This window comes from Triturus cristatus, chromosome 8 (genome assembly GCF_964204655.1).
Source record: "Triturus cristatus chromosome 8, aTriCri1.1, whole genome shotgun sequence".
Classification (NCBI taxonomy): Eukaryota; Metazoa; Chordata; class Amphibia; order Caudata; family Salamandridae; genus Triturus; species Triturus cristatus.
The window spans coordinates 294,869,100-294,896,936 of record NC_140591.1 but is presented as its reverse complement, the minus strand read 5'-3'; the positions used below and the strand labels follow the sequence as shown (position 1 = coordinate 294,896,936).

Here is a 27,837-nt window from a genome sequence, read left to right as displayed (position 1 = left end):
CTAATCTCAGGACCAATGTGGGCTTACCAACAGCCAAAATCACAAGGCAAAAAAGGGCTGGACCAGCAGCCAACAGCACCAAAGGGCCAACAAAAAGGACCTTAAAGGCCAACCCACAACACAGAACACACAACCGGGGCTATTCATTACTATGCCCCAGGAACGACAGGAGGACACCTCCCAGAACACAGACCAACAGCCGGGTCACTGATGGGGAGGGGGAGGAGGAGGAGGACGCAGCCCTGCAAGGAACCTCTGAATGGAAGAATCCGCAGGGGTGTTGAACAAAAGAGCGCCATCACAGGGAAGGTCAACCAGTCGTTCTCTAACGTTCTCAGGGAAAACACTATCCCTCAGCCAAGCATGGCGACGAAGGGCTACTGAAGAAGACATGGCGCGACCAAGCAACTCTGAAACGTCCAGAGCCGAGCGAAGAATAAACGCCGCCAGCTCCCGGCCATCCAACACATGGTGCTGCAGATCAACGCAGGCACCCTCCTGAGAAGCGGAAGACAGAAGGGACTCCGCCATATCCCATAAGCAAGAAGTGGCTCTGGCCAATACACAAAGTGTGTTAAGCTTCCGCAAAGCAGCACTGGAGGAGGCGAAGATGTTGCGCCCCCAAGAATCTAACCACCAGGCCTCCCGTGATGGGGGAGATAACACCGATGGCAAAGAGGGAAAGGCGGTCTGCAAAAGACGGCACCTGGTGGAAGGGTGGAAGGAAAGACTGACAGGATCATGCGGAGCAGGGCGGTGGCGGTGCAGCAGTGGCTGGGGCACCGGGTCCCCCATGGCAGGACGCCCCCAAAAGAGAATTATGGAGCGAAGCCTCAAAGGGAAGCAGCAGCTCCCGTCCATCAGACCCCTGATGGAGAACCTCCATCAAATGATCCTTGGGAAAATGGGCAGCTGGATCGCCGATGCGCAAGATTCCTGCAACTGTGGAGACAGCCCGGGCGAAGACAGCACTCGTCTCAGTAGGGCCACGCGGTGGCAAAAACAATTCCTCCCTGGGCGACGGCTGCAAGCTAAGGCGGCCATCCGTCCACCCAACCGGAGGAAGGAAAGGCCAAGCTCGGAATGGGGGAGGGGTGAGCAACGAGTGGGGAACCCGAGGGGCCTCCATCAAAGACTGCGGGCGCGGCGACGGCGAAGAGCCGTCCTTGTAAGACGCCGGGGGAAAAAGCCACGACGTGGCGTCCCGTCTCCAGAGAAGGTGAAACAAACAGCTGCCGAACCTCTGGAGAAGAGGGAGTGTCTGAAGACGAATCAACGACCCGACACCGGCACGGCGCCGTAGAGTCCACCACCGGCGTCAGATCAACGTAGACCGGCGCCGATGGGGAAGCCAGAACGACCTCTGCCACGATGCGATCCGTGGGAGAACGGGGCGGGGTCGGAGCCGGGGCGGCCAAGGAACGGCGCCGAAAAGGCATCGACTCGACCTCCGACAAGACAGCCGCCTGCGCAGAGGGACGAGGGGGGCCCGGGGACATGCCCCAGTCCCTAAGCCGGCCCCCACGGCGCCCCTAGGGCAAGCAGCCGCCGGCGCCTGAGTGGCATCAGCTTGGCCTCGGACAAGGCCGCCGCCTGCCCAGAGGACCGAGGGGGACTCGAGGATGAGTCTCGAGCCCTGGCAACCTCCCGCAACACCACAGGGACCCTGCGGAGGTTTGCGGCGAGGCAGAGGTGCCGTGGTCCGAAGGAGGGAACCCCGGAGGGCCGCGCCCAACGGCACCACATCTCCAGAACCTGGAGCCGAACCTGTCAGCGCCTGAGCCGCCGGCGACGTCGCAGAAGTCCTCGCACCTGGCATGGGATCCGCAGACGTCCCAGGAAGAAGAGGAGAAAAAGGAGGAACCAAAGAGGCCTGCAAGGCTGCCGCATAGGCCTCCATCTGGGCTCTGGTCGCTCCTGCGCCGGGAAACGACGGGTAGGGTGGTGACGCACGGGGCCGCACCACCCGCGGAGAACCCATGCCCCCAACAGGCCAGGGACCGGGCCTCGGGGATAAACTGCGACACTTACCAACAGGTGAGCGACGCCCTTGTGGCCTTGGAGAGGGACAATGTCGGAGGCGGAAGCTGCGGTTCTTGAAGCCTTCCGCGGGGGACAGACGCGGCGACGACGCTGACCTGGACATGCGGGCCTAGAGGAGCTTCATCCGGCGCTCCCGCCGGGATTTCGGCTTCATCTGCTGACAAGCCTCGCAGTCCGTGGAGTCGTGGTGCTCCCCTAAATACCACATACAGATGGGGTGAGGGTCCGTCGCCGACATCTGGCGCACGCAAGATGAGCACGTCTTGAAGTCCGAAGGCATTCGCACACTGTTCTCATGAAAATGCTAAAGCGTGAAAAGAAGGCCTGAAAACAGGTCAGGAAGATGATCCGGATCCACGTTGCACGTGGAAAAGAAGAAAACTGACGTCAGCGCGCCGGGGTGGGGCTTATGTGACCTTGCTGACATAACGCCCGCGGAGGACGTCGGGGCGGAGTCACGTGGTACCGCCCCCAGGCACGCAGAGATGCTGGGCATGACAGTTTTCCGGGTCCAGTCTCACGCCTGGGGATAATTCTACGTTAAGGAATCTGCGGCTAGTAGTCTCTATCAGATAGCTTGCTTTGAAGGAGGAAACATTTAGTTAGCCTGTAGGCTTGTCCGTTTTATGAGCATAGTAAGAGCAAAGTTAAACCCAGTAGCCAACTGACAAACTGGTCATAAATCTGCAAGTATTGCTAACTCTAGAACCAGCTGTATAATCTTTTACTGGCAAAAATCTAACTGACGTTAAAATCTCCTCATCGAAACCCAGAAGACCACTTCAGCCTTCTGTATCAGTTCGGTCACGGCTTTCAAGGCACAGCACTTAGAAACTAGCATCAGTCTAATAACGTTTAGGAAAATGGATCCTATAAACTGTCAACTTGAACTGTTACATTTTTCATTGCACATTAATGCTTCCACTGTATGCTAGGTTTTATATTTTACTTTCTTATAGCAACATAAACACATTGCAATTTTTAAATGGGTTTTAAATCAAACTCACTGTGATGAAATAGGTTGTTTTATGTGTTTTGCACAGGTGTTTTATCATGTAGCTCATTGCAAAGGTTTTTATCAATCACGCAATAAAGATTATTATTACTGAATAGGTGAACTAAGCAAGGACACTGCTACTTCTACGAGGAGCAAGCTACACTAGAAAAGTATTACCAAATCATACCCAACTCTCCTCAAGGATAGATTCATTTAGTGGTGATAGTGAGACATGTCTAGTACTGTCAATGCTGCCACCATGGGTGATGCAAGGTCAGGTGCGTAACGCAGGTCCTGCAGCCCCTGAGGAGCAGGGGCCGCCCAATCCTCTAGGTGGATCCTAATCTTTAGGTGGGCCAATTATTCAGCCTGAGGCCAATGAATATCAATGAGATATGGGAGACTCAGGGACCCCTCTTCACATCGTCGTGTTTGCAAGTTTATTTTGGTTTCAAAAGCATCTGCTGCTGCGATGCTTGCCTCCACCAAATTGTAAGGAACAAAAAAAATGCCATTATAACTGATGATTAATGTTCTTCCTAGAGGGAGATCAGAGCTTTGTGTAGTTGAGGTTTTGACTGATCATAAATTAGCACAGAGGATTAATATGCCTGCAGCAAAGAATGTGTATCATGCATATCACAGCGTGCATATAATGTAAATAGGTAGGTCAAAGTGTTATTGCTTTTCTAAGAGATATCCTTTCGTTATTTGCAGTTTATAAGTTAAAGTCCTAATATAGAACAGTAAATTATTAACTGTCAGCAAACAACTGCATGCACACTGAGAAGTATGGATTAGAGTATGGATTGATGTTGCAAAAAGGGTTAATTTGGGTAGAAATTGATTCTTATTATTAAAGAGAACCACCAACTAGGGTGTTCTATTTTTAATTCTGAGTTTTGTGCTTCTCCAGACCAAGCACTCTTAAACTATACTGCCTACCAGTATGGATGACATGCCACTCCTACACCTTGTAGTCCTCTGGCTAATCCAACATTTCCTAATAGCTGATTTACATACGGATGACTGACTGTCTCTGTGTAATGTGTGTGTGATGCAAAGTGTTCTGACACGTTACACTGGTATGAGTGGCGCTATATAACTAAGTAAATGCATCTGAAAGAGAATGGCTATGGAGACTTGAGAGTCACTGTTAAAAGGTGGTGGTGAGGGAATCCGTGGTGGAGGTGCTCACCACATCCACCATGGATGGAAGGGCGCCAACAAGCATTGACGCACCATGCGCCACCAGCATTAAAGCCGGCCCTGCTTGGTGGCAAACTGTGACCTGGAAAGCAAGAGGAGGTGTTCTGAGGGTGATAACATAATGCGCTTGGGAACCTCAAAACAAATCCTTTTTGTGTCTAGAAATGCCAATGTTAGTAAAATGAAAGATTATGTGCCCTCAGCTTCATAATAACAAAGTGTATATAACATAAGTGAGTATATATGTAATACTCCGGTACAAGGCAATCGGACATTAATATTATCATGTAGAAAACACCCGCCAAAGAACATATACCACTATGTATTATATTATTTTATCTTTGAACAAAATATTAACAATATTATCGGTTATCTGATCGATATATGTGTATACTACAGGATGCAGCAGAAAAGTAAACCCTCAATTACAAACCTCGTGTTCATTTTCTTTCTCATGAAGAATTCCATCTTCATAATCTCGAATTATTGCCCTTGCCGTCAGCTTGTGCAGAATCTATTTTTCAGCAAAGAAGACAAGATAAAGTCAATTTTAAAGCAGGATTGGCAAAAGTAATTTATTATAATGTAAGCAATACAATTTACCATCAAGATTCAGGGTTCTTAGAGGCTGTAAAGTCCTGAGCAGGATCATGAATCTTACATTATACGTTTCCAAGGTATTTACCAAAGTATAATAAAAGCACAGAATTATAGTGGGGTCTCTGCCCTTCAGTTCTTTTTTGTAGGTTGATTCAGAAGGTACATACCATGTTTTTTTTGTAGAAATATTTGCTACTCATGCAGTCCCTTTAAGATCTTTTCCTCTGTGCTTGCTTATGCAATCTATGAGCCGGATGGTTTCCACTTCATGGGCAGGAAATCTTCTACAAAGGGAAGATGACTGGCTGTGCTCTACTTCTTACATCAACATTACTTCTGATCTCTCCAAATTCCTTATTTTTAAAATTTCTTTCTCTTCGTCACCTTTGAATTATTGCGACAAGCCCACACCAAAAAAGGCAACTATGCTGCCAGTCACGCTTAAGAGTAGAGGCAGTGCAACATTGGGAGGGGTGAGTCGGGGAAATGGATATCACAGCCTGGAGAGACACTAGAATGTCCTCACGGGTGCTTGCTATCTTCACACACTTCAGACTAAACTAAATTATCCCCTCCTGACATACAACTCCATAGAGCCAGTAAGATCCATCGGCCCACTTGCTTCCATTGTTCTATGCCTAAACCTGATTTTTATCATGTAATTTGGTCCTGCCCTGTGAGGGGTTGCTATTGGCAGAGGATACAACAGGAACTCTTGTGGTTCCTGAATCGACCCTATGATCTTTCCCCAAAAGTGACCCTACTGGATGACCTTGGTGGCCCGCAGGCAGACCGGACTTCGTTGAGGTCACCTCTCTGGTTGCCAAACATGATATCACCCTGAGGTGGCACTCTACACAGGACCCCTCAGTGGTGGAGTGGAGAGCAGGTGTGGGCTTGTGCACCTAGCAGGGGAAGCCTATTTAAGCTGCATGAGGCTTACCACAAAAGCACAGAAGGATCTGGAGGCGGATGGGGGAATACTATGGTCTGGATTTATAACTTTGGACTGTGGCATATATACTGTGATGCTAGTGCAATAATGGTGGTGTACAAGTTGTATGGATGTATTTGAAAATAATAAAAACTTCCTTGTATAAAGAAAAAAACAAAGTAGAGGCAGTGCGTAATTTGAGCCAATTGTTTTTCCTTGCTCAGCATTGGCAATTTTGAAATGAGCACAAGAACAGTTGTTTTATATTCTAATTTACAATAAAAAGGACTAAAACCTGTCACCCAAGCCATTATTTTAGCTTTCAGTGATCTGGAATAATCTGAATTGTCACACCAGTAAAAAGTGCAATGCTCAGTAGATGTGTTGGTATTGTCATTGGAAGTGTTAGCAAGGGCAATGGGTAGAGAAAGCTGCAGTGGCCACCTGACAAATTAAGCACTGCTTAGACAATAAATCAGACCACCTGTTGTAAGACGTTTTTGCACATACAGGGTATGTTTATAAAAAGGAACAATGTTTTGAAAAAATTAATATATCAGACAGGCAGCATCACACAGAGATTAGGAATGTCCTTTTCAGAAAAACGCATCCAAAGTCACTAAGACACATTTGATTCAGAAACATGGTGTTTAAAAGAAGACAAACACAGGAGCTTTCGCCATTAGTGTGCATTGTGCCAGTCCGTATCCAAGGAGATTATGAGCTCAAGAGGTTTTATCTCCCCCTTTACACACCAGCTTCTGCTTTAGTGATTGGGCCACAGCCACCTGAGCAGGCCTTCCCCCTCCCCTCACACCTTGCACAGCCCCTGAAGTTTGAGATCACATGCTCTTAAAATAAGGGTTTTTATTGTTTGTTGAATCCGTGTTCTGATTGGTTGCTGTGGCTACGGTTTGTATTGGACCTAGGGCTTAGGGTTTAGGTTATGATTGGCTGATAGGGCTAGGGCTGGGATGGGTTACCAGGGCTAGAGCTGCGATTGGCTTCAGGACTAGGGTTCTGATTGGCAAAGATTAGGGCTAGGGTTACCATTGTCCCAAGGACATTTGATCACTAAGGCTATTTAACGTTAGGGCTAACGGGCATCCCGACCTGGGCATCCAGGCTAAGGACGGAGTGGACATGGGCAATCTGCCTGTTTAGGTCAGCCCTAGGCCCAGAGATGCTGTTACAGTCTAAAACCACTCCCACGGAAGAGCCACAAAGACAGCCATGCACACAAGCACACAAACACACAACCACTCGCTGTAGACATACTTTGTCTATCCACTCACCAAACTTTACACAGTACTAGAACACACTCCCACATACCCTTATATACCTACAACCACACTCCTACACAGTTCACTACTCTGTAATACAACACAACTAAAGAACAAGTTACTAACCTTCGGTAACGATGTATCTGTAAGAAACATTAGTTAGTTAGATTCCTCACCTTAGAATATCCCCAGGCGTCAGACTGGATCCGGAAGATTTTTCGTCAGCAATACCCCTTGCGCGTCGCTAGGCGTCGTCTGCGGCTCCGCGTCCGTCGTCGGCGTCGTGCGCCGGGATGACGTCGTCGGAGTACTTAGACGCCGCCCTCGCGCGCTGACGTCAGTTCTTGTACATAGCCTTCCGCGCCAGGAACGCAGAGCCATGCAAAGACCGACACTGGTGCCAAAAATAAAATCTAGGGGCCTGAAAGGACAACCTTAACCCTAGATGTCAGTTCGCAGAACGGGGAGGATGGGAGGGTCGGTGAGGAATCTAACTAACTAATGTTTCTTACAGATACATCGTTACCGAAGGTTAGTAACTTGTTCATCTGAAAGAAACACGTTAGTTAGATTCCTCACCTTAGAATAGATACCCAAGCAATACCATCCCCGGTGGTGGGTCTGCGAACCAAGATCACACCAGAAAGTCCTGGAGGACAGAACGGCCAAAGAAGCCATCCCTCCGGACTTGGCTGTCAAGGCAATAATGCCTGGCAAACGTGTGTAGCGAAGCCCACGTCGCCGCCTGACAGATGTCCTGCAAAGGGACTCCCCGTCCCAAGGCAGTAGTAGCCGCCGTGGCCCGAGTAGAATGGGCGCGCAGCCCAACAGGAGGGTCCTTTTTAGCCAAGGAATAGCAGATTTTTATACACAAAACGACCCACCGAGAGATGGTTCGTTTGTGCACAGCTTTCCCCTTCTTAGCGCCCACGTACCCAACAAAAAGCTGGTCGTCCACCCGGAACTGTTTTGTGCGGTCCAGATAAAAGGAGAGCGCACGTTTTGGGTCCAGACGGTGGAGCCTCTCTTCCTCTTTGGAAGGATGCGGAGGCGGAAAGAAGGTGGGCAAGGTGACAGACTGCCCAAGGTGAAATGGAGTCACCACTTTAGGAAGAAAAGAGGGACGAGGCCGAAGGACAACCTTGTCCGGATGAACAGATAGAAAAGGAGGCTTTGAAGATAAAGCCTGGAGCTCACTCACCCGTCTAGCCGAGGTGATGGCTACCAGAAAAGCAGTCTTTAGAGTTAGAAGACGAAGAGGGCAATTGTGGAGAGGCTCGAAGGGAGCGCACATCAGGAATGTCAATACCAGATTCAAGTCCCACTGAGGAATTACAAAAGGGACAGGAGGGAACGTGTGTGTAATGCCTTTGAGAAAGCGTGTAACCACAGGGGACTTGAAAAGAGAAGGCTGATCAGGAAGCCGCAAGAAGGCGGAGATGGCAGCAAGATAACCTTTCGGAGTGCCCAGGGCAGAGCCCTGCCGGGCCAGAGAAAGAAGGAAGAGGAGAACCTCAGAAAGAGGGGCGGAAAGGGGATCCACAGCCTTTGCTGTGCACCATGCCACAAATTTGTTCCACCGGCAGGCGTATACCGACTTTGTGGAGGGACGCCTGGCTGCCAGAATGATATCACAGACTTCAGGAGGCAAGTCAAATGGCATCAACTGCCGCCGCTCAATCTCCACGCATGGAGGTGGAGGCTGGACAGGTTCGGGTGGAGGACCGTCCCCTGCTGCTGCGACAGAAGATCCTCCCGAAGGGGCAGACGTATCGGGGGATCGGTCAACAGACTGAGTAGCTCGGGATACCAGTATCTTCGTGCCCAATCCGGAGCCACCAAGATGACTTGGGCCCGGTCGCGCCTGATCTTCTTCAGCACTCTGGGCAGAAGTGGTATAGGCGGAAAGGCGTACAACAGACCGCAACTCCACTCGTGACGAAAAGCGTCGCCGAGCGAGTGCCGCCTTGGAAATTCCAACGCGCAGAACTGCTGACATTGCGCGTTCTCTTCGGTGGCGAATAGATCTAACCAAGGCTCTCCCCACTGCTGAAAGAGGCCTTGCACCACTTCGGAGTTCAGACGCCATTCGTGATCCATCATGCACCGGCGGCTGAGTTCGTCTGCTCTGGCGTTCAGAGAGCCCGCCAGATGTTGAACCACCAGGGTGACGCCCTGGTGTTCCAGCCATGTCCAGAGGCGCAGAGCCTCCTGACAAAGGGTCCACGACCCCACCCCGCCTTGTTTGTTGCAGTACCACATGGCGGTGGTGTTGTCCGTGAACACCTGCACGACACTTCCTCTGACAGAGGGAAGGAAGGCTTTCAGTGCAAGCCGGATCGCTCTCAACTCCAACAGGTTGATGTGGAGACGAGACTCCGCCGGAGACCAGAGGCCTCTGATCTCCGCCTCTCCCATATGGCCACCCCATCCCAGGAGGGACGCATCCGTCACTACGACATGCTCCGGTTGGGGAAGGGAGAGGCTCTTGCCCTTGACCCACTCGCGGTCCGTGAGCCACCACTGCAACTGCTGTGCAGTACCCTCCGAGATCAAGACATGGTCGGACAGGTTGCCGTGATGCTGGGCCCACTGAAACTTCAGGTCCCACTGCAGAGCCCGCATGCGCCGCCTGGCGTGATGCACTAGTAGGATGCAGGAGGCCATCAGCCCCAGAAGCCGCAACACTAGCCTGACCGAAACCCGGGATAGAGGCCGAAAGATGGGAATCAGGGCCTGTATATCCCGGACCCGCTGTTCCGGTGGATGGACCCGGAACTGCGCCGAATCGAGAACCGCTCCGATGAAGAGGAGCTTCTGAGAGGGACTCAAGTGTGACTTCGGCACGTTGATGGAAAACCCCAGCAAATGCAGGAGATCCGCCGTAGTCTGGAGGTGGGAGACGACTGCCTGGGGCGAGCCCGCCTTCAACAACCAGTCGTCGAGATAGGGGAAGACTGGAACCCCTGATCTGCGCAGATGAGCTGCGACCACCGCCATCACTTTCGTGAACACCCGAGGGGCACTGGTGAGGCCGAAGGGGAGCACGGTAAACTGAAAGTGCTCTTGGCCCACCGTGAACCGCAGGTAACGCCGGTGGGCCGGCAGGACGGGGATATGGAAATATGCGTCCTGCAAGTCCAACGCTACCATCCAGTCTCCAGGGTCCAGGGCAGCTAAAACCTGAGCCAACGTTAGCATCTTGAACCTTTCCTTTCGGAGGAAGGCATTGACGTTCCGGAGGTCCAAGATAGGGCGCAGGCCCCCCTTGCCCTTCTTGGGAACCAGAAAGTAGTGGGAATAACAACCACGACCTACTTCTGGACTCGGAACGCGCTCGACGGCCCCCTTGGCCAAGAGAGCCGAAACTTCCTCGCGGAGAAGATCCAAATGATCCCCCGAGATACGGTGGTGCTGCGGTGGCATGGCTGGAGGGGTCGTCTCGAAGGGGAGGGAGTAGCCCCTTCGGACGATTTGCAGCACCCACCTGTCCGATGTTATGGACCGCCAGTGGAGCAGGTGATGGCGAACTCTGCCGCCCACTGGCGTGGTATGGGCCTGAAAGCTCGGACTAGGAAGGCTTTGAGGCGGATGCTGCCGGGGTGGATGTGGGCTGACCACGTCGGCCTCCATTTCCGCCACGGCGGAAGCCACGTCCGCGACCGCGCGCAGGTTGGTTCTGCGGCTGGTGGCTTTGCGGACGTGAGGAGGCGCCCCTTCCTTGGCCACGAAAGGGGCGAAAAGCGGAGGTGTGCGCCCGCGGAGCCGAGAGGCCCAAGGACTTGGCCGTAGCCCGGGAGTCCTTAAAGCGGTTCAGCGCACTGTCCGCCTTCTCACCAAACAGGCGAGTGCCATCAAAGGGCATGTCCATGAGGGTGTTCTGGACATCCTCGGAAAAGGACGTGGACCGCATCCAGGCGTGGCGGCGGAGCGCCACCGTGGTGGAAATCGCCCGACCTAGCGAGTCCGTGGTGTCAAGCCCACATCTTATGGCGTGCCGTGCTGCATCCCTCCCGTCGGCCAAAGCCTGGGTAAGACGCGTCCGGACCTCCTCCGGACACAGGGGCAGCACGTCCTCCACCGTATCCCACAGGGAATGGGAATAACGGTCCAAGAGACAGGCGGTATTTAAGGACCGCAGGCCCAAACTAAGGGACGAGAACAGTTTCTTGCCAAACTGCTCGAGTCTCTTGGAATCCCGGTCCGGCGTAGCGGTCGGGAAGGAGGATTGGGAAGTAGAGGCCTGGATAACCAGACTCTCGGGGGTGGGGTGTTGGGACAGGAAACTGGGGTCGCCCGGAGCAGGGCGGTGGCGCCTGGCAACGTTCCTATCCACAGGAGGAACTGTGGAGGGCTTGGACCAGGTGCCCTGCAGAACGTCAGTGAGGGCCTCGTTAAACGGCAGCAGAGGCTCAGTGGAGCTTGCTGAGGTTCGAAGCACCTCAGTGAGGATGTTGGTCCTCACAGCAACGGCAGGCAACTCGAGCCCAAGGGCCTCAGCCGCCTTGCGCAGCACCACAGAAAATGCTGCACCCTCCTCCGAAGCCACGGTCGGAGGAGAAGTGAATCCAGCGTCTGGCGAGGTGTCCAGCCCGCTGGCCTCCCCCAGTTCATCTGCCCAGTCCTGAGAAAGCTGTGACTGAACAGCCAGAGGGTCCTCGAACCCCTCCCAGTCGCCCCCTTCTTCCGATTCCTGATAAACAGGAGGAATGATCGGAACCGGACTGTAGAGATGGTAGGACTCTAGCCGCGTCGGATGCGGCGTCGGCGGACGCCGTGCCGGCGTCGGGTCCGGATGAGGGCTAAACTGGGGCGTCGGCGTCACAGGCGTCGGCGTCGGCGGCGCCGGTGACGGCGTCGGTGGTTCAGGCGTCGGCGCCGGTGGAGGAGTGACAAGTTCAACCGGCGTCGACTGGGGCCCAGGCATGGGCCCCGCGGGGACCTGCGGCGTCGAGACCGGAGTCGTCGACGGCGCCGGGGCTGGAGCCGCCGGCACGCGAGGTCGCCCAGTCGAGTCCGCGGGGCCCGAAGGCGCGCCAGCGGGCGTCGACGGCGGGGCCAGGCTCCTCATGGCCGAGAGGAAGGCACTGATCTCCGCCGGCGCCGCGTCAGCCCCAGGGACCGGAAGGTATGGGGGCGGACGCGGCACCTGCGGCTCCGCCGGAGCCGCGGGGGTGGAACCACTTGGACCCTCGGCCGAGTCGCGCGACCGGCGAGGGGAGTCCGAAGAGCGATGTCGCCGCTTGGACTTCTTAGAGTGTTTGGACTTACCCGACGACTTGGAGCCCGACGATCGATGGTGGCGTCGGCTAGGGCTCCGCGAGCGATCCTTGGACCTCCTCCTGGACCGGGATCGCGCACGACGCGGAGCCGAGTGGCGAAGCTCGAGAAGCTTGCGGGACCGCTCCCGCCTAGCCTTCGAAGTCAGGGCCTGACAGTCGTTGCACGACTCCGCGTCGTGGTCGAGGCCTAAGCAGTAGAGGCACCGGCGGTGGTGATCGGTCACCGACATCAGTCGATGACAATCTTCGCAAGCCTTGAACCCAGGCATCCTACCGGCACCAGATGTCGACAGACAAGGATCAAAAATGATCAAAAAGATTTAGTCAAAAAAGACTAAAAGGGGTAGCTCTCCCGGATCTGCGCTTACTGGCGCGGAAAAAAGAAGAACTGACGTCAGCGCGCGAGGGCGGCGTCTAAGTACTCCGACGACGTCATCCCGGCGCACGACGCCGACGACGGACGCGGAGCCGCAGACGACGCCTAGCGACGCGCAAGGGGTATTGCTGACGAAAAATCTTCCGGATCCAGTCTGACGCCTGGGGATATTCTAAGGTGAGGAATCTAACTAACGTGTTTCTTTCAGATTACACTTTTTACTTACCAATAAAGCACAAAACTCACATTTTTAATCTCAGAAACCCCCACCCTTCCAACATAAATACAATTCAATACCATCTGACTACTCCTAGCATTGCATTTGCCATCCCTCTGAACAGTTACTTTAACCATCTATCATACTGTTTACCAACACAACAATCCTCTTCTCACACAGAACACTCCCTCTGCAAATAAGGCAAGATCATCTCCCTGCTCAGTTTTGAAACATCTCCAAAACAAATAATCTCCCTCTCTCACACTGCACAGAGACTATACTCACACACAACCAAAACCTTCACCTTCAACATTCACAACTCACCAATCCTTTACACTCAAACCATACACCTTATATCACTATCAGATGCCGCCCACACCAATATTTTCATGTTACTTTATCCTGCTCTACCGACCACCACCCAGTAATGCAACATTCGAGACACAATGCTAGACACAATCTCTAACCTACTTACAATATACTCAAACCTATGCATCCTATGCCACACCCCAGAACAATCCTCATTGTCTTTGACCCACTCAATCTACAGCAACTCGTTTCTAACACCACACAAATTGCTGGACACTCCTTAGATATCACTTTGGCCAACCCAAACCTAGTCACCTTCCAAAGAATTACTCCTGTTACGTGGTTAGACCACTTCCGTGTTACATTCCAACACAAGACACCACAAACCATCACAATTAAAATCATCTTACCCTCAACCACATACCGACCATGCATCATGATGAATTTAGAGGAACTAGAAATTCTGCTTATCTCCAACACATATCTGCTCACCATCAATTCTGTACACACACACTATTGATAGCTCCAGAGAGCTTTTGATCTCCTAATTCCTCTTAAGGCATCCAAGCACAACAAAAGGAAACACTGCCCTTGCATGAATACAGAATTTAAAAAAATCAAACTCACTGAATTCTGTAAACCAAAATGCACAGAAGCTACCAATCCCATTTTTCAAGTTTTCTGACAAACTGGCTAAACATTACAAATCTAAAGCAAATTTGTTAGACACCAATGTGAGGATTGTAAAATAGCACCCAAAAGAAGTGCTCCCTGATAAAAGCAGATAACTGAAGGAGCAACATTGCAGCAATAAGCAATAAGACCTAGGCAACAGATGAACTATATCAGTATTACCAATCTAAAAGACATCCAGATAAACAACCTAAACCTCGCAGCCTTCTAACCCTTCCCCCACCTCAGCGTGTCTCCTAGAGCAACTATTGTAACAGCATCAGAATAGGGCACGAGAATTTCACAAAACAGGTCTTAGTGGATAAACAGCAAGGGACATCACTGCGCCGGTAATAGATATAATTAACTGTATGAGCGGCACACTCAACTAGGTGTAAAAGCTATATAGCAGTACACATCAAGGCGAACCAGCCAGGGAACTTGACTCAAAGGTCACAACTAATTCCCCCTCCAGGGCTTTCAGTAACAGCACCAGCGCCTCCCAAGCCTTTGCCGCCTCTAAGGCTTTGTCACTGGTCGCTCTACGATCCAACTGCATTCTAATTGTACCCTCACATTCTGCGCATCTATGGAGATCCGCCCTCTATCTCTGAACGCTGGGGCCCCGTCTAGATTTCCAATGCGCTGTAATGTCTTTTTTGGCCAGAAGAAGATCCAAGTCCAAGACTATGCTGGTAATCTTGGATGTGTGGGGCAACCAATGGAGCAAGCAGGGGCCTATAGCAGGTTCTAATGTCCTTTCAGTAATATTAAACAATAGGGAGACCACCTCCTCCCAATACGTCCCCAATTGGGGGCAGTCCCACAGCATATGGCGGAAATCTGCACCCTCCGTGTTGCAGCGCGGACAGTGGGCTGTATCCATGTCAAAGTACGCATTAATTTTTGCCGGGGTGAGGCACGCCCTGTGCAGTATAAAAAAGTGCACCAGCTGGAAACGGGCATTTCTAGTACTTTTCCACGCCCTTTCCACCCGTTTAGCCCACACCTTCTCTGGTATCTCTTTACCTAAGTCCTCCTCCCATTTCGGCTGCAGCTCCCGCATCGGAGTCAGCGCCTCACGCGTCATACGCCCATACAAGCAAGTAAATGCCTTAAAGGTCCCTGCCGCCATTACAACGTACTGACATGCCATAGAAGTCTGCGGTTCGGACAGCCCTTCTCTCCAGCGCTTTTGGATGGCCGAGATCAAGGCCGAATGAAGCAGAAAATCTCCACGGGGAAGGTCATACCTGTCCTGAAGTGCAGTAAAGGGGAGGAGGGTGTTATCCTCATACAAATCCCCTAACATATGGAGTCCCTTCTCTCCCCATCCAGCCAACCCAGACCAGTTGCCACCATGCGGGAGTACCTCATACATGACTTAAGGGATCTACGGGGCATAAGGACAGTTAATCCGCGCCCTCCGCTGACTCCTATTCCAGCAAAGCCGAAATGTCCTGAGCTCATCAGTGAGCGTCTGAAGCCGCAATGGCTGCTGTATGACAATACGGGACAGGACCTGACTTGACACCCGCCCTCCATCCCGCTCGGCCAGGCCCCGAAACTCTGACGCCACTGCTTGTGTAAGCCACTGCAACTGTGCTGCTAGTGCTAGATAGTAAGTCTCAAAATCAGGGACTGTCAGTCCTCCATCGGCTTTTGGCCTCATTAGCGTTTTCAGTGCCACCCGTCGCCTGCCAGTCACCCAAAGAAAACTCGTGATCAGTGATTGTAGTTGTATAAAAATCGACGCGGGGATCCAGACTGGGAGAGTTTGAAAATAATACAGTAACCGTGGGAGAGCCACCATTTTAAGGAGGGTCACTCGGCCCGCCACTGATCGAGGCAGGGTCCCCCAGAAATCCATGCTGCCCTGGAGACTCCAAACAGCTCTACCCACATTACCCTCCAGCAAATCATGCGGTTCATTTCTCTTTATTGTACCCTAAACATCAGATAAATAGAATCCTAGATAAGGGTGCTCCAACTTATCGTTGGGGGAAACTTGATATCAATCGGTTTAATCACCATCTTTCCAATACTTGCCCTAAGGAATGTATGGCTTCAGTTGGTGAGATGAACACAGTTGTTTCCCATTGGCTCATAAACGCTGTGACCACTCTCCTTCCGCCTTCTTCCATACACGTTAGGTCACATCGTCCCCCGGCGCCTTGGTTTTCCACTGACTTGAAAGCCCTGCGCACTAAATGCAAGGCCCTGGAGCGGAAATGGCGACAATCTTATTCAGTCTCTCAGAAGACCGTCTATAAAGAGGCTTTAAGAGATTACCACCAAAAATGTAAAACCGCCAAAGCGGCTTACATTGCGGATATTGTTACACAAGTTAAGAACTGTCCTCGTACTCTCTTCTCTGTCGTTAAAAAACTGACAGGAGCTGATACCATCCCAACACCCCCAGCATTAGACGAGGCCCAGTGTAACTCTATCGCAAATTTTTTTATAGCTAAGGTTGAACGCATTTACGACTCCATGAGCCCCCCTTTGAATACAGAAGATTTGCGTTCTGAACAGACCGGAGATATCGAATTGTCTTCTTCCAGGGTAAAATTGACACATTGGGAATTGTTTGACGACACTTCGTTCTCCGTCTGTTTAAATAGTATACGTTCGGGCTCACCGCGTGATCCTGTTCCTGTAAAATTTCTTAAATTACTAGATCTTACACCTCGGAGGGTTTTTATGAGACTTTTAAACGCCTCATTATGTGAATCCCAGGTACTACGGGACTGGAAACACGCAATGGTTGTTCCCCTTCTAAAAAAAGCTGGAGCTGATGCGTCTAATCTTGCCAATTTCAGACCAATATCGTTGCTACCCGTACTTTCTAAAGTGCTGGAGAGGCATGTCAACACCCAATTATACAATCTAGTGGAATCGTCGGGATTTTTGCATCCATCTCAGTCTGGTTTTCGTGCTAATTATTCCACTGAGACCGCCCTTCTTGGGGTAACAGAGAGTTTAAGACACAGTGTCGACCGCGGTGAAACATCAGCGCTTATCCTTTTGGATTTAAGTGCGGCGTTCGATACCGTGTCTCATTCCATTCTTTTAAGCTCTCTTTGTTCCCTGGGATTGGACGGTCCGGCCTTAGCATGGATTGCCTCCTTTTTAAGTGAGCGCACCTTCCAGGTCTTTTCCACGAAAGCCACTTCTTCCACTTATACATCGGCATATGGCGTTCCTCAGGGGTCTATACTCAGCCCTTTGCTGTTTAATATCTATATAAGACCCCTCGCCTCCATAGCAGAAGATGCTGGGTTGACCATCTTTTCATATGCTGATGATACTCAGATTGTTTTTTCCCTCTCCAGCTGTGAAAGCAACGATATATCGGTTTTGAAAACTGGGTTGTCACGTATAGCTGGGTGGATGCAAAGGCATCTCCTCAAGCTAAACGGTGAAAAAAACGAAATTCTTATTTTCGGGAAACAGAAAGATCTATGGGGCCCTCAACATTGGCCTAGTGAGATGGGACCTCTCCCTCAGCCATCTTCAGTGGCCCGTAATCTCAGCTTCCTCATAGACGACAAACTCTCCATGAGACAGCAGGCCACTCAGGTGGCCGCCATCTGTTTTACTACTCTACGATGGCTCCAGAAAATTCTATGGATGCTGCCTCCATCTACTAGGAGAACCGTTGTTCAGGCGTTGATAACTTCTCGCCTGGACTACGGAAATGTCCTCTACCTTGGTGCTGATGTGGCCACTGTTAATAAACTCCAGGTTGTTCAGAACTCTGCTGCCCGTCTTCTTTGTAACATCCCGAGAAGACAATCAGCTATGCAGGCTCTACGCGATTTACATTGGCTTAGGATTCCTAGCCGCATTAACATTAAAGCCTTATGCTATCTTTTTAAAATCAAGCAGGGCTCGGCCCCGATGTATCTGCGTAACCTTGTCCAACCTTATAAGCCAAATCGAACACTCAGATCGTCCGCTAATTGTGACTTTGTCATTCCTCGATTTAAACTTGTAAAAATGGGAGGGCCCCTAAATACTGGAATGCGCTACCTTCCTCCTTGAAAACTGAGACTAATTTTCTCGCCTTCAGGAAAAGACTTAAAACATTACTATTCCGGTGATTTGCATGTTGATCCAGTTGTCTCAGGGTGCTGCTTATACTGGTCCGTTTTTTCTTCTTTAGTCTATCCCTCCGCGCCGGGAAGCCCACTGTGGGTAGCTGTTGCGCGTTATAAGTTCAAATAAATAAATAAATAAATATGATAAATGTGGGTCCCAAGATATGGCAAACATCTATATTCCTATTGCACTCCACCGGTGTGCAACGGGCCCCCATACAATTGGGCAGTCGACAGGACTTTGCCTAATTCACCTTGAAATCCGAGACCGTTCCAAGATCCCTGAGCAAACCCTTCGCTCCGTCAAGGGCATCGGTAGTGTTTGCTAGAAACATGAGCAGGTCATCAGCATAAAGTGCAATGTATTGAATAGAGCCCCTCACATTAAGCCCCGAATAGCGTCGCCCCAACCAGGTCAGAGCCGCTAGAGTTACTATGGCCAAGGCAAACAACAGAAGAGAGAGCGGACAACCCTGCCGCGTCCCACGGATCACGGTCCACACCTCCGAAATCAAACCACCCGTCTTGACCAGAGCAGTAGAGGACTTATATAACAACGCCATCCAAGCCACAAAAGCTTCACCCACCCCGAAGCTACGCAGCACTTGAAACAGGTACGGCCACTCCAGACTGTCGACTGAGAAAATGGCAGTGGGTGCCGACGGATAGGTGTCAGCTTCCAAGATATGCAGTAGGTTTCGCACATTGATAGCAGTGTTCCATCTTTGAACGAACCCCGCTTGCTCTTTGTGCACTAGGTGCACCATATATGGGCGAAATCTAGTCACCAGGATCTGACTCAATATTTTATAATCAGTGGTGAGCATAGATAGCGGGCGATAAGCAGTCCTGTCCGAAGGTGACTTCCCTGGCTTCAGTAGCGGTATAATAGCTTCATGGGTGGAGGCAGGGAGCACCCCCGCAATCTTCACGTCATTATAAAGAGCTACTAGTTTAGGGCCCATGAGATCAATATAGGTCAAATAAAATTCGATCAGAAGGCCATCGGCCCAGGGTGTCTTATTCCTCGCCATATGCTTTATCGCTCGCCTAGTGTGATATCCTGACCTAAAAGATCGGCCTGTGATGCATCAAGCTGTTCAGCGTCACCCCGCTCCGATAGAGGTCCTTATAATAGGCAAAAAACTGATCATTAATCCCCTTCTGGGTATAAGTAAGTTCCCCCGTCAGGGAGGCCAACTCTAAAACGACCATCCCTCTGCAGGCAGGGTTGACTAATCAAGCCAGCAATGCCCCTGATTTATCTTGTTCTGCGTGTGCACGCTTCCTATAATTTTTATTATCATAACAACGCAATTGTTCAACCTGCACAGCTACCGCCTCCCTAGCCTCCAGTAATTCTTTCTGTCCGGTAGGTTGTTCGGGTCGGGCCCGTTCTGCCACGCGCAAGCGCTGATCTGCTGTCTCTACTTCTTGCAATGAAGTCTTATGCGCCCCGGCCATATTGGCAATACAGTGCCCCCGTACCACAACCTTAAAGGAATCCCACTCCACTGCAGTCGAGGACTGAAACAGTCAAGACGCTAGCCTCCCAGATAAGTGGGTAAAAAAAGCTGGCTGGTCTGTGTTAGGTGCATAGATAGTACTGAGCACCACATCCCTAGCATTGAGACGTCCCGCAGCCACCACATATCTCCCCTCCGGGTCTACTAGCTGTCGTACTGGTTGAAAAGGCACCCCTGCCCTGACCCAAATCAATACTCCCCGAGCAAAAGCAAAATACGCTGTGCAGAAAATCTGTCCCCTCCACCTATGTTGCAGTGCAAGCCCCTCATGGCGTGCAATATGCGTTGCCTGAAGGTAAGCAATTTTAACTCCCCTGCACACTAAATAAGCATGTACCTTGTGGCGCCGCATCATGGTGTGTATGCCCCTGACATTCCATGTTAAACATTTCAGTTCAAGTAATGACCCCATGAGACGATCCCGTATACTATCCAAACAAGTCTCTCAAAGTGACACGTCGGGGTCCCTGAACACCCGTAGTTCAACAATAGAAAAACACCCAACTCCCCCTCCCCAGAACAGGCACTAAAACACTAGTCCCCATCCAAACTCAAGTCACAAAAACAACAAAGAAAGGGAGAGAGTAGCAAAGAAGCAAACACTGTCAGGATTGGACTCATCCGTAGCGGAGCCATTCATCCCTTTCTCCAACCCAGTGTCCGCTCCTGCCGACCCTTTACTATTTTGAGAGAGCTCTGTCATTGCCTGCAGAGCAACTGACCATTCCCTCTCTGTTTGAGAAACACTAGGTGCCTGCAGTGTCGCTCGTCGTCGTCTTGTGCGCCGCGATCGTCGCAGCCTCTATTCCTCCATGGCAGGTTCATTGCGGCGCTCTGCGTGCCCGCGGCCAGTTTTATAGGATTCAATCCAGTCCCACGCCTCTTTGGGATCATCACAAAAGAAAGTCTTGCCATCCAGAGCTATTCGTTGGCATGCTGGGAACATCAGTGAGTACTGCAGCCCTTCGTCACGTAAAACTTTCTTGACCGCCATAAAAGACCTGCGGCGGCGCTGGACCTCTAACGTAATGTCGGGAAATAAAGATACCATGCAATTGTTCACCACATAGGGTCCAGAAGTGCGAGCTTACTGCAGTAGATAGTCCCTCTCCTTGTAGTGTAGCAGGCGGGCAACAACCGGCCGAGGAGGCCTTCCCAGTGCCAGAGGGCGAGCCGGAACCCTGTGAGCCCTTTCCAGTGTATAAAACGGAGTCAATCCTTCAGATGCCACCACGTCTCGGAGCCAGCCCTCCAAGAGGTTGATCATGCTAGTCCTTTCGACTCCCTCCGGCAGCCCCAACACGCGGAAGTTGTTCCGACGATTGCGCCTTTTAGCATCCGCTGGGTCCATGCTCTCCAGGGGGGCCTCTGTCTGCTTCACCCTTTCAGAGAGTTTAGTATGCTCCGCGCTGAGGAGTCCCAGGCCCACCGCTATGGTCTCAGTGTCCTGGTGGAGGGAGTCTTTAATATCTGTTATCGCCTGCAGAATCTGAGCTAACTGTTGTTGAACTAGGTTGTCCGTCGGGGGCTCAGGGGAATCAAACCTCCTTCTATCCGACGCCAAGTCATCTGGGTCGTGGGCAGTCCTCGTCTGCCTACCCTTTGGTTTGCCCATATCTCCACAGAGTGTAGCAGCTCCAAACAGTCAGCAAGGGTGAAGCAGTTTCTGCTCTCTCCTCTTGCGTCCCAAGCGCGGATGGCCAATTCACTGGGGAAGGCTGGGGCCCAAGCGTCCCCGCAGTCAGCTCGGCTCACCTCCAGTTAGGTCAAACAACACTCTGTACAACGCACAATCCAAGAGAACCCAGCCCCAGTGCGCGTGCTCACAGGTCGGTGCCCCTGCTTCCAAGAATCTCAGGCCAACATTAAGGTGGAAAATCTCAATGTAAAACGGTGCCAGGCACAGGACCCTCAGCCCCCGGAGGTTCAGTTGTGCTTTTTTCAGGCCAAGACCCACTGTTATGCCACTATTCCAGGCTATATCCTTTAGTTAGAGGCCCCCACACAGCTGCCATGGCCGGGGGTAGCTTGATCAACCGCGCCCTGCCGATCCAGCAGCTCACGCCGTGTCAGGTCACAACTTAGCGACGATCCCTTCAGTGGCCAGTCCGTCCGACATTAATCACCTCGCGGCCTAAAATTCCAGGGGAGATCCCTCTCGGCAACCCCCAGTGCAGCAATAAGCCAGTGGCCTTTAAGGGAACTGCGCTGAGTCCTCCCCCATTGACGTCATATGGAACCGGCGGGTCCCGCAGCGGCCTGCGGCTCCTCGCGTCGGGCCGAATGAACAGTCTGGGCTCCCCACCGGCGGTCCTCACCTCCAGTTGAGGAACACAGCAGGGCACCCCTCGCAGACTAAGGCAGGCAGGTAGGGGCTGAAGGGGACAGGTTTCGCCACGTAATCACCTCTGTAGTTACACCACAGGAGTGATTGGTGCCATCTTGCGGGCTGCGGACTCTTCCTCACAGCCAGCGCGGCTCCCCAGGCATGCAGGTCAGCCCAAAAGCGGCACAAGGGTTCCCCAGCCGTGGTGAGGTCGGTTTCACGCCCCCAGATCCGAGGTGGCGGCGATGAAAGTTAGGATATTGAGCTGGGCCGGCGCGGAGCTCCGAGCTCACGCGAAAGTTGCCATCGGCTCCTTAGCCACGCCCCCAACCCGTTGCCAACAATACCTTCCAGTCAAAGGCAAACACAGCAACCAAGCTTCTTGATTTGATTTTTATAAAGCACAAACAATTACCCTGAGGCGTCTTGGCGCTAAGAAACAAAATACACAGTTAGGATTTAGTGAAGAGCCATTGTGGTAGTCTGTAGTACCTAACGGGGTGGCGGGTCCGCAAATAAGCCGTCTATACCACGGTTTTGGTTCTGACTCTACTTTATTCAACACGTTTGGAAGGGTTGACACAGCCGAACCAAGTATAAGCAGGAGATTATCATCTAATAGTCACAAGTATAATCAAAACAAACAGTCTTTTTCCGATGGTTCCTTCCTTTGAGAGCAGGTTGCTATCTGGAGGGTGTGTCGCCTTCTCTTTTCCTGGGTCTGCCACTTGAGGGGCTCAGTAATTGAAGAGAGGGGAGAGAAGAAAATAAAATAAACGGGTCTGAGTCACTGCTACTCGCTGTGTTTCCTGTGTGCTACCATCACCGAAGGAACGTGTAGGGAGGGAAGTGCGTGAGTCGGGGGAGGGTCTCACCCTTGTCTGGTGCTTCACTGCCCTTCACAACCTCCCCACCGCCCCCACCCAAAAGGTCCCCGAAGAGCCACTTGCCTCGAGCCACGGCCAGTTCCCCGGACCGCGGCGCTGGGACCCGGGGTGTTTTCTCCTCCCTGCTGCCCACCGGGCTTGATCGCCGTAAAGACCTTGATGTTCCCTCTGGGTCCGCCGTCTTCCGACTCGCCGTCCTGCGTTCCTCTCGCCCGTCGTTCTTCTCCGCTTGTCGCTGCTCCTCCGCTTGTCGCTGCTCCTCCCAGTACTCCTCTCGTCCGCCGCTCTCCCGCGTTCGCCTCTTCCTTTTTCAATCGTCCCGCTTCCTCTTCTGTCCTTGGCTCCTCCCCCAAGATCGGCTGAAATGCTAGACTGTCTCCCGCTTCCTGAGTGGAGCCCAGCGGCACAGTCGCTCCACTTCCGGTCCATCTCGCGCTCACAGCCATGTTTTTAGAAGCTTGCTGAAACTCCAAAGAGAGAGAGCAGATTTTATTTCTAAGGGAAGCCGATTCCAGTTTTGAGTCTTACAGAGCATAAAATACTCTACCTCCCCAGGAGGAGAGCTTGTAGGATGGCACCACCAGATTCCTGGCTGTGCTGGATCCAAGAGTCCTAATAGGAACGTACCTTCTAAGTTGTTCTCTTAAAAATGCTGGGTCTTGTCCCTGAAGCATCTTATATGTGATAGAGTGCCTTTAAACGAATCCTTCGATAAACAGGGAGTCAGTGAAGGCACCTCGGGAACCTTTGGATTTTCCTCAGCATCCTCGCCGCTGTATTTTGTAGAATCTGCAGTTTTTTTCAAGGGAGCTTTAGGTAAATTAGCATATAATACATTGCAATAGTCCAACCTGGACATTACAAGGAAAAGAACCACTGTTTTTAGCAGGTTTGAGGGAAGAAACGGTGCTATTTTCCTGATCACATAAAGAAGGCTGTAGAAGTTACCTAATTAACTTGTTCTTTATAAGTCAGATTGTCATCAATCCGGATTCCCAAGTTTTTCACCTTTTTCACTGGAACCAGGAACACGCCCAATTCGTACAGCCACCAAGAGGAATTCTAGATGGAGGTGTTTTTCCCCAATAAGATGACCTCAGTTTTTGCACAATTCAATCTAAGGCAATTTGCCTCCATCCAAGTACCGACCTCACGCATGCAGTCACGGAACGTCTCTTTTGTGTCAGGGCATTCCTAGAAAGAGCCGACAATTTGTGTGTCATCCGTGTATGAGACGATTGATTGTCAAAAAGATTTCACCAGGGCCGCCAGTGGAGTAACATATATATATTAAAAAGAGTTGGACTCACCGAGGAGCCCTAAGGAACTCCGCGCGGTAAGAAACAATGGTTTGATGTAAAATCACCTATGGATACAGTTTGGATTCGTTCTGTAAGAAAGGATCTAAAAAGGGCCAAAACTGCCCGCCCAACAAGCAAGTCCTCCAACCAATCCAAAAGAAGGTCATGATTGAAGGTGTCATAGGCGGTAAGGTTGAGAAGGATGAGGGCAGCATTGCCCCAGCCATACACTGTGGCCCTGACCATCTCTGTAGCTATAATAAGAGCAGATTCCGTAAAATGCCACATGCAGAACCCATATTGGGAGTCATCCAGCAGCTGATTACTATCCAGGATACTTGAAGGTTAATTTATTTCTCCAATATTTTAGCTGGAAAGGGCAGCCTGGAGATCAGTCTGTAGCTATTGGAATCCAATGTATTCATGTTGGTTTTCTTAAGCAACGGAAGGTTTAAAGCAGATTTCCTATCTTTTGGAAAGACACTAGTCCTACATGCAGCATTAAACATAGACGTCGATTGGGCAGCTACCAGGTCAGGAATGAGCTGTACAATTTTAGGAGGGCAGGGATCGTGAGGCGAGCTGGATTTAGTAGAGAGAACCAGCTGTCTAACTTGGTCTACTGAGAGAAAATTAAACTCGGCGAAGGAAGCCTTCTTGCTATCCCTAAGACCGATATCCTCCCTAAAAGGTGTTATTGCTTTATTCAAAGTGAATTTATTATAAATAACCTCTACTTTATTAAAAGAAAATGACGCTAGAGAATCACAGAAATCCTGAATAACATTTTCCACACTCTTAAGCACAGAAGAGGAGAGTTTGGAGACGGCTTGAAAAAGGGTTTTGGAGGTGCAACTGGCTTTTTCAATGGAATTATTAAAGTATAGCGATTTTTTCTTCATTGTAAGCTTTTTATAATCTGCCAGCAGAGAGCTTTATTTTTCTTCTTCATTATTATCACAATTTCCCCTCCACCTATGCTCTTGTTTATGACATGCTTTCTTAGCAGCCCAAAGCGTTTCCCAAACCACACTGATGTAGGTTTCTTTCTCCTTGATACAATCTGTTTGACTGGAGCCAGCCTACTGACAGCTCCGGTCAGCCATGAGGAATAATTAGATACCATCATATCTGGGTCATCCAACTTAGCTGGCTGAGAGTTGAGCAGTATCAAATTTGGTTCCTGCGCATTTGTTTTTGTTCTATGCCCGGAAATAAGTTGGCTTCTTAGGGACCTTCTCATGGACTGTACTATGACACAGAAGGATTTCCCAAGTGATTGCACTATGATCAGACCACGTTCCTTGCAATATTGCTAAATTTGTAAGATACCATTTAAGGTATGGCCAGCATGATGGGTTGGCATCACCACATGTTGCTCTAAACCGAATCCCGACATTAAGTCAAGCTGAGCAGCAGTGTCAGGGTAACTGGAATTCTCTACGTGAAAATTGAGGTTGCTCAATAAAGTCAAATCAGATGTAAATAGAGAAGATTCTAAGGGCTGACCAATGGTGTAAAAAATGCGCTTTTGAGCACTTTTGAGCCTTGAATGACTGGGTTTTTGTAAGCTCTAATTTACAGACCAAACCTTCAAACTATAAATTAGGAAGGGGGAAAAGATAGACAAATAGATATCACTATGAATTACAGCAAGTCCCCCTCTTTTTCTATACTCTCTATCTTGCCTGTGCGACCTCTAACTGGGCGGGACTAATATATTCGGTCTGCCCAGGTTTCTGTCACAAAAACAATGTCCAGCTGATGAGTGTATTAATTCGGGCAATTCCATGTGGTGCTTAAGTAAAGAGCTTGCATTAATTAAGGCACATTTAACCTTAGGGCTGGATTCAGGAAGAGTGGCCAACTGGACTGGACCCACAGGGGGCGACACCGATACACCCTCCCAATCGTCCCCAAGAATAAAATGAGTGTAACAAACACAGAACTTATCCACTAACAAGTCAGGTACCAGCGGGGAGATTTTAAGGCAAATCATGCTCATACCTGGAGTATTTAGTGCCAGCAACCCCTCTCTGGAGTAAGTCTTCTGCGCCCCTTCTTCGCTGTTTTGCTGACAAGGGGGACAGGACCTGGGCCTGATCCAGGCGTGGACGGGCGCAGACAGGCTTGCATTTGGCGTGCCGGTGGCACACCCACTGCATGCGTCCGTGTAAGCTTATATAGTGGCCAAAGTGCCACTAGACCCCGCCTTCCCCGGCCTAACTGGAAGTGCGAGAGCCAGGAAGAACTATATTCTCTCCCCTACAAACAGTGCCGCAGTGGACCGGAGAGCAATGCCGCTTATTAAAAAGGTAATTTAATCTTCATGAATTTACAATAATTTAACATTGGAAGAACTTGTTTAAAACATTAAAAAAAAAGGTAATTTAAAATTAAATCAGAGCACAGGACATAAGACAGTATTAAACACACTAAGTAAAAAGTAGCTATTTGTGCCATGACCGCAAGCCAAATTCTAAGGCTGGGCGTCCTTGCAAGCATCAGCTTATATAGTGGTCAAATCGCCACTAGACTGCTAACCCCCCTCCACCTAACCAGAAGAGTGAGAGTCAAGAAGAACTTGCTCTCTCCACTACAAACGGTTTCAAACAACTATCACCAACTGAATTTCTGGATCTTGTTTAAGCAAGCAAGAAAGCTGGCTAACCCTTTGACCCTTGTCCACCTCAAATCTTCAAAAACATCCTCTTATCAACTTCAGCAGCCATCCCAGCAAGAACACTTCTCAACAACTCTTTAACGATAGGAGTTTCCCAGAAGACCTAAAAAAGTTATACATACGGTCCCTCTTTAAAAAAAACTAAACGTAACCTGGACAATCAAGACCGCAACAACTATAGGCCTATAGCAAATGGACCATTCCTGGACAAAGTAAATGAAAGAGCAGCTTTCACCCAGATATTACAATTAATTGAAGACATTTGAATATTTCTGACTTTCTAACGTTGCATACCCTTACAGCTACCTGTCTCTGAACCTTAAAGACCTTTACTACCCCATAATGCTTCCAATCCCTGAACCCTAAAAAACCCTTGCTACCCTTAACTCTACTCTTCCCTATATTCCAAAAATCCATTATTATTCCTTAATGCTAATTTCTCTAACTCCTAAAAGCCCCTATAAACCGCTTAACCCTACCCGTCCCTGAATCCTACAACCCCTTCACTATGTCTTAATGCCACCCATCCCTAAACCCTAGAAACCCCTAAATTGCCTTTACCACAACCCTTCCTTAAGCTGTGAATATCAAAACAGCCCCTCACCAGTATCCATCCATGATGCCTACAAATCCTTACTATCCTTTTACGCAACCCTTACCTGAACCCTAAAAACCCCTTACTACCTCTAAACGCTTCCCTCCCTTGAACCCTCAAAGCCCCTTATTAACCTTAAATGCTGCCCTTTCCTGTATCCTACAAACTGCTTACTAGCCCTCAACTCTCACTCAGGGATTCGGCCAGCAGAAAGCAAAGGAAGCTGAAAGGTGAAATACTGGAAGAACGGACATTCAAATTACGGATTCCCCCACTAATTTCTCATATTTAAGGGAACCCTCTGAGCCCACTTGTGTTTTCTGTTATTTCTATTACCATCTCCCTCCATGCAGTTATCTATGGCCCCACTATTGGGAACTCTGGGAAGGAGTTACCCAGTGGTATCGGGCACATGTTTTTAAGGCCCTTAGTGGCAGCGAAAAGCATGGTAAACTTTACCTCCTTAAATAGTTAGAAGAATGTTTTTAGGGCAT

General features: G+C 50.3%; 1 protein-coding gene across 8 annotated transcripts in view; it reads right to left on the bottom strand.

The window, feature by feature from the left end:
* Nucleotides 1–27,837, bottom strand: part of PARP4 (poly(ADP-ribose) polymerase family member 4) — a 2,159,601-nt gene that overhangs the window by 954,353 nt on the left and 1,177,411 nt on the right. For all 8 annotated transcript variants that reach the window (XM_085621544.1, XM_085621545.1, XM_085621546.1 and 5 more), the window contains exon 29: nucleotides 4,683–4,763. In XM_085621544.1, the coding sequence (XP_085477670.1) occupies nucleotides 4,683–4,763 (81 nt within the window). The remainder of the gene's footprint in view (nucleotides 1–4,682; nucleotides 4,764–27,837) is intronic.